Source organism: Gossypium arboreum, chromosome 11, assembly GCF_025698485.1.
Source record: "Gossypium arboreum isolate Shixiya-1 chromosome 11, ASM2569848v2, whole genome shotgun sequence".
Lineage (NCBI taxonomy): Eukaryota > Viridiplantae > Streptophyta > Magnoliopsida > Malvales > Malvaceae > Gossypium > Gossypium arboreum.
Window position 1 is genome coordinate 1,473,998 of NC_069080.1, and position 12,163 is coordinate 1,486,160.

The 12,163-nt window shown below is 29.2% G+C and overlaps 2 protein-coding genes and 1 non-coding gene across 7 annotated transcripts; 2 read left to right on the plus strand and 1 right to left on the minus strand.

Annotated features, from left to right (window-relative positions):
* Window positions 1–7,705: 7,705 nt before the first annotated feature.
* On the plus strand, window positions 7,706–7,778 carry TRNAR-UCU (transfer RNA arginine (anticodon UCU)). Its single transcript has one exon. It is a non-coding gene; the product is annotated as a tRNA-Arg (tRNA).
* A 628-nt stretch (window positions 7,779–8,406) lies between these two features.
* LOC108454544 (protein yippee-like At4g27745) lies at window positions 8,407–11,246 on the minus strand. 4 transcript variants are annotated; one of them, XM_017753042.2, is made up of 3 exons: window positions 11,098–11,246; window positions 10,537–10,650; window positions 8,407–8,903 (listed from the first exon to the last, which is right to left on the minus strand). In XM_017753042.2, exons 2-3 carry the CDS (start codon window positions 10,627–10,629, stop codon window positions 8,676–8,678), a joined length of 321 nt encoding a protein of 106 aa, XP_017608531.1. In that variant the 5' UTR covers window positions 10,630–10,650; window positions 11,098–11,246; the 3' UTR covers window positions 8,407–8,675. The 4 variants fall into 4 exon arrangements, with proteins under 4 accessions (XP_017608531.1, XP_017608532.1, XP_052877174.1 ...); XM_017753043.2 differs by lacking the exon at window positions 11,098–11,246 and adding an exon at window positions 10,806–10,943; XM_053021214.1 differs by lacking the exon at window positions 11,098–11,246 and having other exon boundaries at window positions 8,407–8,580; window positions 8,680–8,903; window positions 10,537–10,939.
* On the plus strand, window positions 9,887–11,508 carry LOC108454543 (protein CHLORORESPIRATORY REDUCTION 42, chloroplastic). Of its 2 annotated transcripts, XM_017753041.2 has the most exons (3): window positions 9,887–10,197; window positions 10,301–10,368; window positions 11,261–11,508. In XM_017753041.2, exons 1-3 carry the CDS (start codon window positions 9,953–9,955, stop codon window positions 11,269–11,271), a joined length of 324 nt encoding a protein of 107 aa, XP_017608530.1. In that variant the 5' UTR covers window positions 9,887–9,952; the 3' UTR covers window positions 11,272–11,508. The 2 variants fall into 2 exon arrangements, with proteins under 2 accessions (XP_017608530.1, XP_017608529.1); XM_017753040.2 differs by lacking the exon at window positions 11,261–11,508 and having other exon boundaries at window positions 10,301–10,500.
* The last annotated feature ends 655 nt before the right edge of the window (window positions 11,509–12,163 follow it).

A 12,163-nucleotide genomic window follows, 5' to 3' on the forward strand; every position in this document is an offset into this window, starting at 1 on the left:
TTGTGTTCCTATATATGCTATAAAAGAAAAGGCAGCAACTGTGAGATTCTAGGTGATGCTCATGCAAAATAGGGAAAGGAAACTAATCGTCTTTGTTGGACTTTAATGGACTACTCGTCTCCCTAACCCCAATGAAACATGTGTGATTTTGGTCTTGGTTATTTCTTTTTTTGGTGGGCTTGAAGGAATATAAGCTATTGGTTCATGGAGTTTTCGTGCATGGTTTTTGGCCTCTTTTCTCCTCCTAATATATCTAAATTATCATTTTGGTACCCATACTATTTTTATCAATTTAGGGTTCAGTTTAGCTTATGTAATTTGATTCTATAATTATTGTTACCCAAATCCAAAATTCTTTTAAAAAGAACATTAAGCCAACCAATGGCATATGGCCATGTGTCAAGAAAAAATTAAAATACTTAATACTTTTTAAATTTAAAAAAATCATAAAACCAAAAGATTTATAATCTATTTTTAAAATTAAACAAATATTTTAAAAATCATGAACAGGTGAAACTTCAAACAAAAATTAAAAATCATAAAATTTTTAAAAATTATTTGTTTGGTATTTTTGGTTTTAAAAGGAATATGAATTTATTTTATAATTTTATGGAAATTTTATGAATTTTCTAATATTTTAAATGAATTTTATTTTTTATATGAGGCAGCATTTGATAGGATGAAATGATTTGTTTTAACATAAATTATAAGTTGGGTAATAGGTATACAGAATAAAATATAAGAGTCAAATTAATATAAATAAATAAATAACTATCAAAGTGATAATTAGGTATTGATTTCAAAAACTAAAATAATAACTATATCATACGATTTTTCTTTCTTTTTTTTTTAATTATAAAAGGAGAGTAAAATTCTAATAGTCTTCGATTAGCATGACTAAACTTAAACTACATTTGAAATAATAAACATCCTAATTATTAAATCAATACACTAAATTCTATGTCATACGATTTTAATCTCGATGATTTGATAATTTTAACATTTAAAGGATGTTATCCATTTGAATATATTTCATAAAATCATGTGATTGATAAATTATAAAAAATTAATAATAGTATGATTTTGGCCATTGGTGTAGCATTGAATGGGAGTGGATAGAATTAGATTAGTTAAAATGTTAGGGAGGTTTTTTCAATTATTTAGTTTTAGTTTTGTTGAGGGATTTGTTGTTAGTTTCAGATGAAGTTCTCAATAGATTTTTTAACACATTCAATATTGTTTTTGGTTGAAGTTTTATCTTTCAATTTTGATAATAACTTGAGTGTTTTAAGTAGCTTGAAGAGGCAGCATATTCAATGGAGTTGGAGGTGCTGCATAGCCATTTATTACAGTGGAGGCATCTATATTAGTAGTTGGATTGCATTTTACTCATTTACTCAAAAATTAAGTAAATTAGTTATTGTACATTAGATTAAAGAGCAAGTTGATCTGTAACGACCCGAATTTTACCGTTACCGAAAAAGTATATTTTCGGGTCTCCGTTTCTGAAAAATGGATTTAATAAATATTTACGAAGTCAATTGAATGGTTAATTAGAGTTTAATTAAGTAAATTTAGTTTAATTAAGAGTAATTAGGAAAAATGACTAAATTGAATAAAGAATGAAAGTTGAATTGTAGATTAAAAGAAAATGAAGAGGACCAAAATGGCAATTATGCCATTTGTTCTAAGTGAGGCGGCATAAACATAAAAATATGAGATTTTTATGTGTTAAAATATATATTAAATTATTATTATATTATAGTATAGTATATTATATATTATATTATATAAATAAGTAAAGAAACATAAGAAACAGAATGAAAGCAAACGAAACAGAGAAGAAATAGGGAGAAAGAAAGAAAGAAAAGAAAAAGAAAAATTTGGGTTTCAAGGCTCAAAGTTTAATTTGGTAAGTCAATTAAGTCATTTCTTCTTAAATTTTGATGTTTTAGAAGCTTTGGAACAAGACTTTGATGAAATTAAGTTGATATTTTGAGAGTTTATAGATTTTCAAGTATAGTTCATGTTGAATAAAATAGTGAATTAAGGGTTTAATTGAGTAAATTTCAAGCTAGAATTGATAATAGGATCAAATTGTAAAGTAAGTTATAAGTTTTATGTTGTAGGGACTAAATTGATGAAATTTTGAAATTAGGAAAGTATGCTGGAAATTTAATATTTAAATGAGAGTATGGATGAAATTTGAATAGAAATAAAGTATGAATTAAGATAGAAAAGTAAGTGAATTTAGTTAGAATTAAATTGAAATTAAAGTAAATCAACATTTTGTACTAAGACTATTTTGGACAGCAGCAGTAGTCTAAGTTTGAAAAATCACCAAAAATTGTAGAAATTGAATTAGAGGATGAATAAAATATGAAATTAAATATTATTGAGTCTAGTTTCTTATAGAAGAAACGATATAAGCAATTGAATTGTAAATTATGAGATATAATGAATTTTGTGAGACAAGGTCATAATGAATTCGGGTTCCCTTGTTCTGACTTTGGAAAATCACCAAAAATTGAATAAAAATAATTAGAGGCTTAAATTTATATGTTTAGAATCCCTAATGAGTCTATTTTCATTAGAAATCAACGAGAATGTTATCCGAGTTCTGTACTATGAGATAATTAATTTTTAGTGAAGAAGGGACGAAACTGTCAGACAGCAGAATAGGGGTGAATTTAAAGAATAAACTGTACTTAATGGCTAAACCAAAAATTCTGAAAATTTTATTGTAAGAAGATTTGTGAGTCTAGTTTCAGGAAAAATTAGCGGATCTTAATTTAGAATTCTATAACCCAAGATATGAATTAGTAATGTATTAATGATTATGAATTGTATTAATTTCGTAGTCAATGTGGTACCAGAAATCTCGGCTAAGAAAGGACAAGACAAAGTCAACGGGAGTTAGCTCGAAAATTACGGTTTGTATTTCTATAATCCGAACCTAATACTTAATTGTTGAATTTATTTCTTAATATGTATATTAAGTGTTTTGAAGTAAAATTATTGTGTTTTGCAAATGAAATGGATTGATATAGTATGTGATGAATTTATTGAATTTATATTGATTGAATTAGGCGATATATATATAGATATATATATTGAATATTGAATATATATTGATTATTTGAATTGAATTGAAATATAAATTGTTTGAAAATTTTAAGTATGAGATTTGTGATATTTGGATATTTGTTATTGAAAAGTGAATTGAATTGTATTGAATTATGAATTTATGTGATTAATTAAAATGTGTATTGATTGAAAAAATTGAAAGTTGAAAGTGAATTGAATACCCTATTAATGATGATCGGGCTGAGTCGGATATAGTTGGCATGCCATAGGATTGGAAGTGTTCAGGATTCTTCGACCTCGAGTCGATGAGACACTGGGTGTCACTATATTTCTTGGATAGGTTCGATGAGGTACTGGTACCAACTTTACTTGCTAGGCCGATGAGACACTAGGTGTCAAATATTGCTTGAACTATCCGATGAGGCCTTTGGGTGCCATATTGGTGTGTTTGGTTGGATCCGTGTATCCGCCAAGGTCCGAGTCTTGTTAATAGGGGTAAATAAGTGAAAAGATAAGTCGAGTGAATTTGATTGATTGAGCTATTGGAATGAAATGAGAAATTGAATTGAGAATTGAAATTGAGATATGAGATTGAAAACATGAACCAAAAGGTTCATGAAATGAGTGAAGTTCAAATGGATGATGATTGATGTTAGAATGAATTAAAATGGTATATTGTTAAGAAGTAAAGTGTGAAAACAAGTGAATTGTGAATATATGACTTGTATAGAATTTATATGGTAAGTAATTGAAATTTTATCTATAGAACAAATAAATGAATACTTATAATTGTTATTGTGATTTTAAGTTTAATTGTTATATTATTAAGTGTTCGGATTATGGAAATACCATTGAGTATACCATACTCATTGCAGACGGTTTGTTTCGTCGCTTGAGTTTAGTAAAGATAGAACGTTGAATCAACATCCCGATTCGATCCCGAATTCATTAAGGTAAAGTGTGTTAATTATTGGTAATGGCATGTACCTAGGATGTTTTATGAGAGTCATTTAGGTTGTAGATGTACTCATGAAATGAGTAAATTATGGTTGGCAGCGGTATGTAGTATGAATTTTGAAATTTACTAAAAATTCGTAGTGATTCTAAATTAGTCCCGAATTGAATTTCTTTGTTCATATTGGACCGCGAGGGCCCATTAAAGGGACGACATCTTAAAACTAGGATGTGTGTAAATATTTATTTTAATTAATGACCGAAATTGGACTGTACTGACTGGTAATGTCTCGTAACCCTGTTCCGATGACGGTATAGGGTTAGGGGGCGTTACATGATCTTTCTGTTAAAAATTTCATCCATTTATACGGTTAAAACTAGTCCTTGTACATTAGCACGAGGCACACGTGACGTGTCTAGTTCTTCTACTAGCCATGTTAGTCTTTAACAATACAAATGGATAAAATTTTTAACAAAAAAAGAAACAATTTACTCATTCATCTAATGTGTAGGGATTAATTTGCTTATTTTTTGAATGGAGAGGGCTAAATGCAATTTGGTTCCTAATATAGGGACCTCTATGGTACTTTTACGTCACTTATTAATGGACAGTGAACATTTGTATTTTGTAGAGTTTGAACTTGTGGCCTATAACTTATAGGGCATGTGTTCAAAGCTACTAAACACAAATATCCACATTTCCTTGGTAGGTGGTCATACGCCATTCTCAGTCCACTTATTCAATCTTCCAACAAGGAGTTCCCACTTTGTTGAACTCACTATTTTGAGTGTTAGTGTTTTGTCAAAGTTAAAAGATAAAACTCTAATCGATAATAGTATCATATGTGTTAAAAGGTCAATTCGCTCCAAGCTAACAATACTTTAATGAATTCACTCGAAAAAAATTAAAAACCACTTGACAAATATTTGTAAGAGATAAGAGAACAAACTTAAAACCAGTATAACTAAAAGGCTTAAACACAAATTGTTCATGATCTCACAAATAATTCATGTATTTATAATTGGTATGTGTGAATTTGACCTCAAACTTGTATTTATAATTGTAGGCTTATATGAAAAATAAGTATGTCAAACTATGCAGAATTCTCATTTAGGTATTTATAGATTTTTTGGGTCAAAGTAGATGTCTAAAGTTTTATATTAAAAAGCATATGAAGCAATCAAATTATGATACGTAATAATTTTAATTATATAAAATATATTCAAATTTATATATTTTAATATTTTATTATATTCTATAGGACACTTATCAACCTCTCGACTCTTCTTGTAGAGTTTAAAACTCCATCGATAACGTACTAAATAATTTTCCTTATTTAAAAATATTACATGTCATAATTTAATTTAAAATAAATATTTAAAATATTTAATTTGTTTAAAATAAATATTTTATTTAATTAAAATGACACATGTCATAATTTGATTGATTCAATTTTTCTTAAACCGAGTTTACAATGGATGTCTAAAATGGTAACGAAATAAAACTTTAGGTATCTACTTTAACTAAAAAATTTAAGTACCTAAATGAAAAAAGTTGCATAATTTGAGTAATTATTTTTTATATAAGCCATAATTGTATTATATTTATCCTAACAGTCTCAACCCAAATTAGTTTTAACATTTTCCGTGTCGTAGTTACAGAAATCATTTTAAAAAGACAAGAAGTACTGTAAAAACAAATTCATCAGCTTTTATTTCTATCTACGAGCCTTTCACCCATCATCGCTTCGTCTTCAAGCTTAGCTTTCTGAATTTCGCTACACATTTCGATTTCCATATTACATAAAAAATACTGGAATAATAATAATGGAAGATAATAAAGGGAATTGTTTGTCTTGGTTTGGAACCAGCGTAGCCCAAGCTTTTTTCTCGTCGCTCCAACGTTGTTCTTGCATAAACCTTTCCACTTCCGACGATGTCAAAGATTCCCAGGCACATGACCGACCTCTCATGTTCGCCGGTTGTTCCTCGATCTCCTCTTCTTCTGTTTCCTCTAGGCTTGACATTAACAATCGTCCTCCAAACGCGTCGTTAATCTCCCCGTCTAAATCTCGCTTCGGTTAGAGACGAATCATAATCTATTGGGTTAAAGTATTATTTGACCATTATACTAACATGTAATTTTATAAAAATTTAAGGGACTAAACGATAAATGTACTCTTTTTGGGGCCAAAGCTACTGCCTGTCTCTTTTGTCTTCGTCCTTGATCTGGGGTGACCGTCGGCCACCTTGATATTACTGTTTCTGCGTTTTTCTTTTTTCTTGGGTGTTTCTTTGAAATAGTTCATCGGTGGTGAATCAGAATGTGTGGTAGTAGACGAGATTTGTGAAAATTTTAATTTGAAGATCTAATGGTTCATTTCGAAAAGGGATTGTAATTCTGGGGGGTTTAATGTTGTGAATGTAACGTGGGTTTCAATAATAAGTGTGTTCATTTTATTTTTAGTAATCAGAATTAAGAGTTGTTTACTCGTTTTCGTTTTCCTTTGATTTGATCGGCTCCGTTACCGGCGCCTAATTCCACCGCCATTAACGCATTTCCGTCGACTCGTGGTTGACTGTTCCCGATCAATTATGATTGAAATTATAAAACAAAAATTCGACACCATGGTTGAAATGCTCTCAGAAAGAATTTAGAGTAATTTAATCCATATTAAATTTAATAATTAACAATTAAGGATATTTAATCACTAAAATAATCTCTTTCATCAATTGTACTATATTGATTAATATAATAACAAATTTAGCACTCCAAGTTCAAAAATTTTATTAATGTGGTCCCGAATTAAAAATTTTAGCTTGCAACATTTGTGAAAATGTATAAATGTTGAGGCTAAATTTTGTGAATTTTTTAGATTCAATAATAAATTGACAATTTATGTAAGGTTAAATTCATTGTTATACCAATTAACATTATGTACAAATAGGCGAAAGACATTAACACTAAAATTAATTGTTCTTAGTTACTCACTTTCAAAATTGAAAGGGATTAAATTAGTCCGATTATTTTTAGAATGACAAATTTGCTCAATTTTAAAATTACGAGTGGAGAGGTATTTTTATCAAATTGAAAACATTCATAATCTCCTCCCCAAAATAATAATAATAATAATAATACACCATTTGATAGATGAGTTTAACATTTTTTTAATATGGTATTTATATTTAGCAAAAGTTATACATTTTGAAATTTAAACTTTAATGATATTAACTTTTAAGTGTTTAATTCAAGTTTTATGGTTGATTGGATAAAATTCATAATTAACTAATAATATTAGTTGTTAACTTTCATCAAATTAAACCTGAAAACTAAAATTTCTCATTCACCAAGTTGTATTTAGCACAAAATAAAATAATTTCACAGTTAGACATTAGATTTATCATATTAACAAAATAATAAGAAATCAAACATAATAATGTTAACAATTAATTTTCATCAAGTCAACCTTAAAACTCTAATTAAATATTCAAAATTAAAATTATTATCTTTTTAGTACCAAAATGTATAGCTTTTACAAAATGTAAACATGGTGGAAAAAAATGGTAAACATAATATTAACAATTCACTAAATGTGTATTAAAAGTTTTTTGTTGAATAAATTTTTATATATTTAAACTTTATGTGTAATAAAATGTTCAGTGAGCACCCATGGCCTAATGGATAAGGCGCTTGACTTCTAATCAAGCGATTGTGAGTTCGAGTCCCACTGGGTGTGTGTTTCAAATATTTTAGACATTCTTTTTTTATTGGTGTTACTTATGTTTTTTTTCACTCAACTATGGTGTTTCTACTTATGTTTTCTTTCACTCAACTGACTATTTTTTAGCTTTTTATATTGGGCGATAAATATTTTATTTAGATGACTATTAATATAATGTATCTGTTTTCTTTAAAGGAAAACTTGTCCTTTAGAGCGCTTGTATTTGGGATTTCCTCACAAGAATGGTTTTAACTTTTTAACTTACAAATGGGGAAGCTTTTGAGATGTTATTTTGAATGGTTAGGGAAGTCCTTGGCAAAATATTGATAAAAGTATCCCTTTCATTAGAAAAATGTTATATCAAAGCACAAACTTATTTCTGTTAAAAATTAGAGTGGTTAAAAAAATAACTAGACAATTATACTTGTAGCTTATGCTAACATATATATATTGACTAATTTTTAATAAAAGAATTAGATTACTCTTTAATCTAATATACAAATACTAATTTGTTATTTTTTAAATAAATGCCGAATACACATCTCTACCAATCTTTTCATTGAGAACCAAATATTTTTCCGACCGAAACTAAAGGCTTTTTTTTTTTTTTTTTTTGGTGTAAATAGCATTTCAATCACAGGTATTTTTACACAATTCTGAATCCATATACTACACAATAGAACAATGTCATGAACGATGGTTAAGAATACCATAATTTATTAACACAGAGAATTGCCAATCCGTCGCGCATCATCGTTAAGAATGCAAGGTTCCAAACAATGACAATTTTTTTCCGAAATGGGGGCGACGTCTTTTTCTGTACAAGACGAACATCGGGCACCGATAACAATTACATCAAACATGGGGAATAAATGGAATGAGAAAACCTTAAAAAACGATGAGGCTTGCTTGTTACCAATCCTCCTTAACAATCTTCGCCTTCTCGAGTATAAATTTCCCTTCCTTGTACTTCTGCGACACCTCGTAAGCTCGCTCGTATTTCCAGCCTAAAACCTGGTGGCAGTCAGCACAGTAAATATCAGCCACGGTATGGAGACCGGATAAGAGATTCCTATCTTCTTTTGGTCCTAATGTAATGTTCATCGCGTGGGAGAACAAAAATGCACGGCCATTTCTTCCCTGTAAGAACAAAATTATGGAAAAAAGAACGTTGGAAAGGAGCCTTGAGACCATTTTATTGATCAAACACGAGACTAATTTAAATTTCTGCAATGTTTTGATTCAATTCATATTCACAACATATACACAAGCTATGCTACTCGGACTCTTCATTTTCCTCAAGGTAACATGTCACATGAACAAAATGTTTCTCCTAATTCAACACATATTCGGACTCGAGACAATTTCTCCAAATTCTATTCATATTTCACAACATATACACGAGCTATGCTACTCAGACTCCTCATTTTCCTTAAAGTACCCATGTTTGACGGGAACAATGATGCTATCCTCCAAAAATCATCCAAACACAAACCCAAATTCGAGTATCATAATATAAACACATTATAACAAAGCACGACCACTTGATCATCACTTTTAAGTGTTTCTCAATCTCACCGATTTTATCCATATTCAACACATACAGACTCGAGACAATTTCTCCTAATTCCATTCACAACATATACACGAGCTATGCTACTCAGACTCTACATTTTCCTTAAAGTACTCTACATTTCACAACATATACATGAACAACCCACACATCTTTAGGCTTTCTTGAAACAATTCTACAACACACATGAAACAAAACTAGAACACAGGGACTGAGTTGCAATTATTTGTTAAAAAAACAGGTTTGTAAAGCTTAAACCTTCCAACATCACTAAGCTTGACAAGGCCGGAGTTAACTCTGAGCCATGGAACCGATGCTGCAGTCCTTATACGATTATGGAGACCAGATTTCAAGCCTTGAGCTTCTGTTTGAGTCAACAGAGGGCAATTCACACCTTATGAGCAACAAGGATAGATTTCGAATTCAACCGGCAAAGCTGCTGGATTGTAAGAAACGGTTGTCCTGTGAGACACGAGACGGATAATGTTTTTGTGGCTCGTATTATCTTAGCAACTAGGGGGCAAAATGGCTATAAAAGTTATGTATGAAAAACACATAGCCCTTTCTCCCTAGAGCCACAAAAACATTATCCTGTCTCGTATCTCAATTCTCATTCATGGCACACTCACTTTCTTATACTTCAATATTTCCATGCTCTCACAACAACCATTTCTTACAACCTGGCAACTCAACCAGTCGAATAAGGTGTGAATCGCCCTCGGCTAACTCAAACAAAAGCTCGAGGCTTGAAATCGGGTCTCCCATAATTGTGGTTGAAGCACCAAAGATGATAAAGACAGCAGCATCGGTTCCATGTCTCAGAGCTAACTCCGGCCTCGTCAAGCCCGGTGATGTTGGAAGGTTTAAGCCTTAACTCTAAAAGCATATTTAAAACCTGTTGTTTAAACAAATCATTACAATTTAGTGCCTGTGTCTGAGTTTGTTTTGTTGTGTGTGATTGCAGAATTGTTTCAAGAAAACCCAAAGATGTGTGGGCTGTTCGTTTAGCTATTGGCACTTATCTCTTAGATGGCAAGTACTTCAAAGCTTTAGAATTTGATGAATGATTTATATATATAGTTTCGAACATCATATGCAGAAAATTTTATTTCTTTATAATCTAAATGATCACATGCAGAAAAATCTAGCAGAATTAAACACAAATTTAGCTGCTGCTTTTTTCTTTTTTGAGTTCTATACCTGAAAACACTTGGAAATTATATCATCGTGGAGAGAGACACGATTTCGACAATTAGAGCAGCTATACAATCGTGGACCCAAGGATTCAGCCATTGATGATCAACAACTTCCAGGCTTCAAAAAACCCAAAATTAAAATAAAAATAAAATAAAGAAACTAAGCCAATTTAAACCCAAAAAAGGAAAAGAAAAACCCAGTTTATAGATGCAGTCAATTTCATGAAAACGTGAACCGATAAAAGAGCCAAAAGAAAAAAGAAAACTCTTCACCTACAACACTGCAATAATAATAGATTTGAGAAAAGATAAAATAAAATTTGTTTAGTAATTGCGTGCAAGATTAAACCAAAGTGGATTTACAAAGATTCCGTAAATTTTGATTAAACAAACGGGTGTGATAAAGACAGGTTATTTAATAATAAATGGAAAAATTAATTTTCAGTGGCTAATTAACAAAGAACAACATGAGAATCATTTGAGAGAGGGATTAAAAACAAATTATTAAATTACATTTAAATTTGGATAATAAATAAATATATTTTTTTCTTTTAACATCACTAACCTGATCTTTGAGAGTGAGGGTTTTTCATTTAATGAAAGAGAAGAAAGGTCTTTAAAAATGAGAGGATTTTGAGAGATTTTCTTGTTTTTCTGCAATTTTTAAAATTTTTTTAGAGTTCTTTACTGTAGTTTATTTATTTATTTTTATGTCATCTTTACTGTAGTTTATTGTTGAAGAAAATGAGGGACAAAAAGTGCTGGCGACAGTAGGTTAAACACGCGCCTGATGTGGAGCGTGATGTACGCATCGAACTAGCTAATGGGGAATTCATTGTCAATAGCGTTGTTTGAAGTGGTTCTCGCTTTACTTAAAATATGTTATAAATCACTCTTTCCAAATTTAAAATCTAGTTAATATATTTTTATTGTTAAAATTATTTTATGATTAAATAAAAGTTAAAATGTGTCTATAGTTGCTATATTTTTAAAAATTAAAATTTAATCTTTATACTTATATTTTCAAGAATTTATTTTTTTATTTTTCAGATTTTAAAATTTAGTTTCAATTATTAATATCTTTAACTTTATTTTTAAATTTATTTGTTAAATTAGTTGTTTTGACATTTTGAAATAAAAATAACTATTCAATAGTAATGTAATTAAAAAATTTCAACTTTAATTTAACAAAAAATTAACAATTTTAATAGTTGAATTTAAATTTTAAATTTAAAAATACATACACTAAATTTTAAAAATACAAGTATGAGATTAAATTCTAATTTTTGAAAAATATAAGGACTATAAATATATTTTAACCTTAAACAAATAGATATAATTTTTTTATTAATTTACTATTAAATGAGTATTTTTATTTTAAAATATCACATTAATAAATTTAAATATATATATAATTAAAGTTGAATTTTACAATCTAAAAGATAAAAGTACAGAATATCTTAAGGTAAAAATATAAAAACTAAAATTTAAATTTATAAAAAATACAAGTAGTCTTCCACTTTTTGTTCCTTCAATCTTAAACGATATTCGTAATGTTGAAACTCGAAAGAGGCGCGTGAAGTTAAAGCCTGTTTGTTTCACGGAAATTTACATTTCCCTGAAATCTTCTG

What these genes read in the sequence shown, in the direction of transcription:
- LOC108454543 (XM_017753040.2), top strand. Translation starts at nt 9,953, where the DNA reads ATGGCACACTCACTTTCTTATACTTCAATATTTCCATGCTCTCACAAC. An exon ending in AAGCCCGGTGATGTTGGAAG is followed by an intron (nt 10,198 to 10,300) that starts GTTTAAGCCTTA and finishes GTGTGATTGCAG; the next exon opens with AATTGTTTCAAGAAAACCCA.
- LOC108454544 (XM_017753042.2), bottom strand. Translation starts at nt 10,629, where the DNA reads ATGGCTGAATCCTTGGGTCCACGATTGTATAGCTGCTCTAATTGTCGA. An exon ending in TAATTTCCAAGTGTTTTCAG is followed by an intron (nt 8,904 to 10,536) that starts GTATAGAACTCA and finishes TTGTTCTTACAG; the next exon opens with GGAAGAAATGGCCGTGCATT.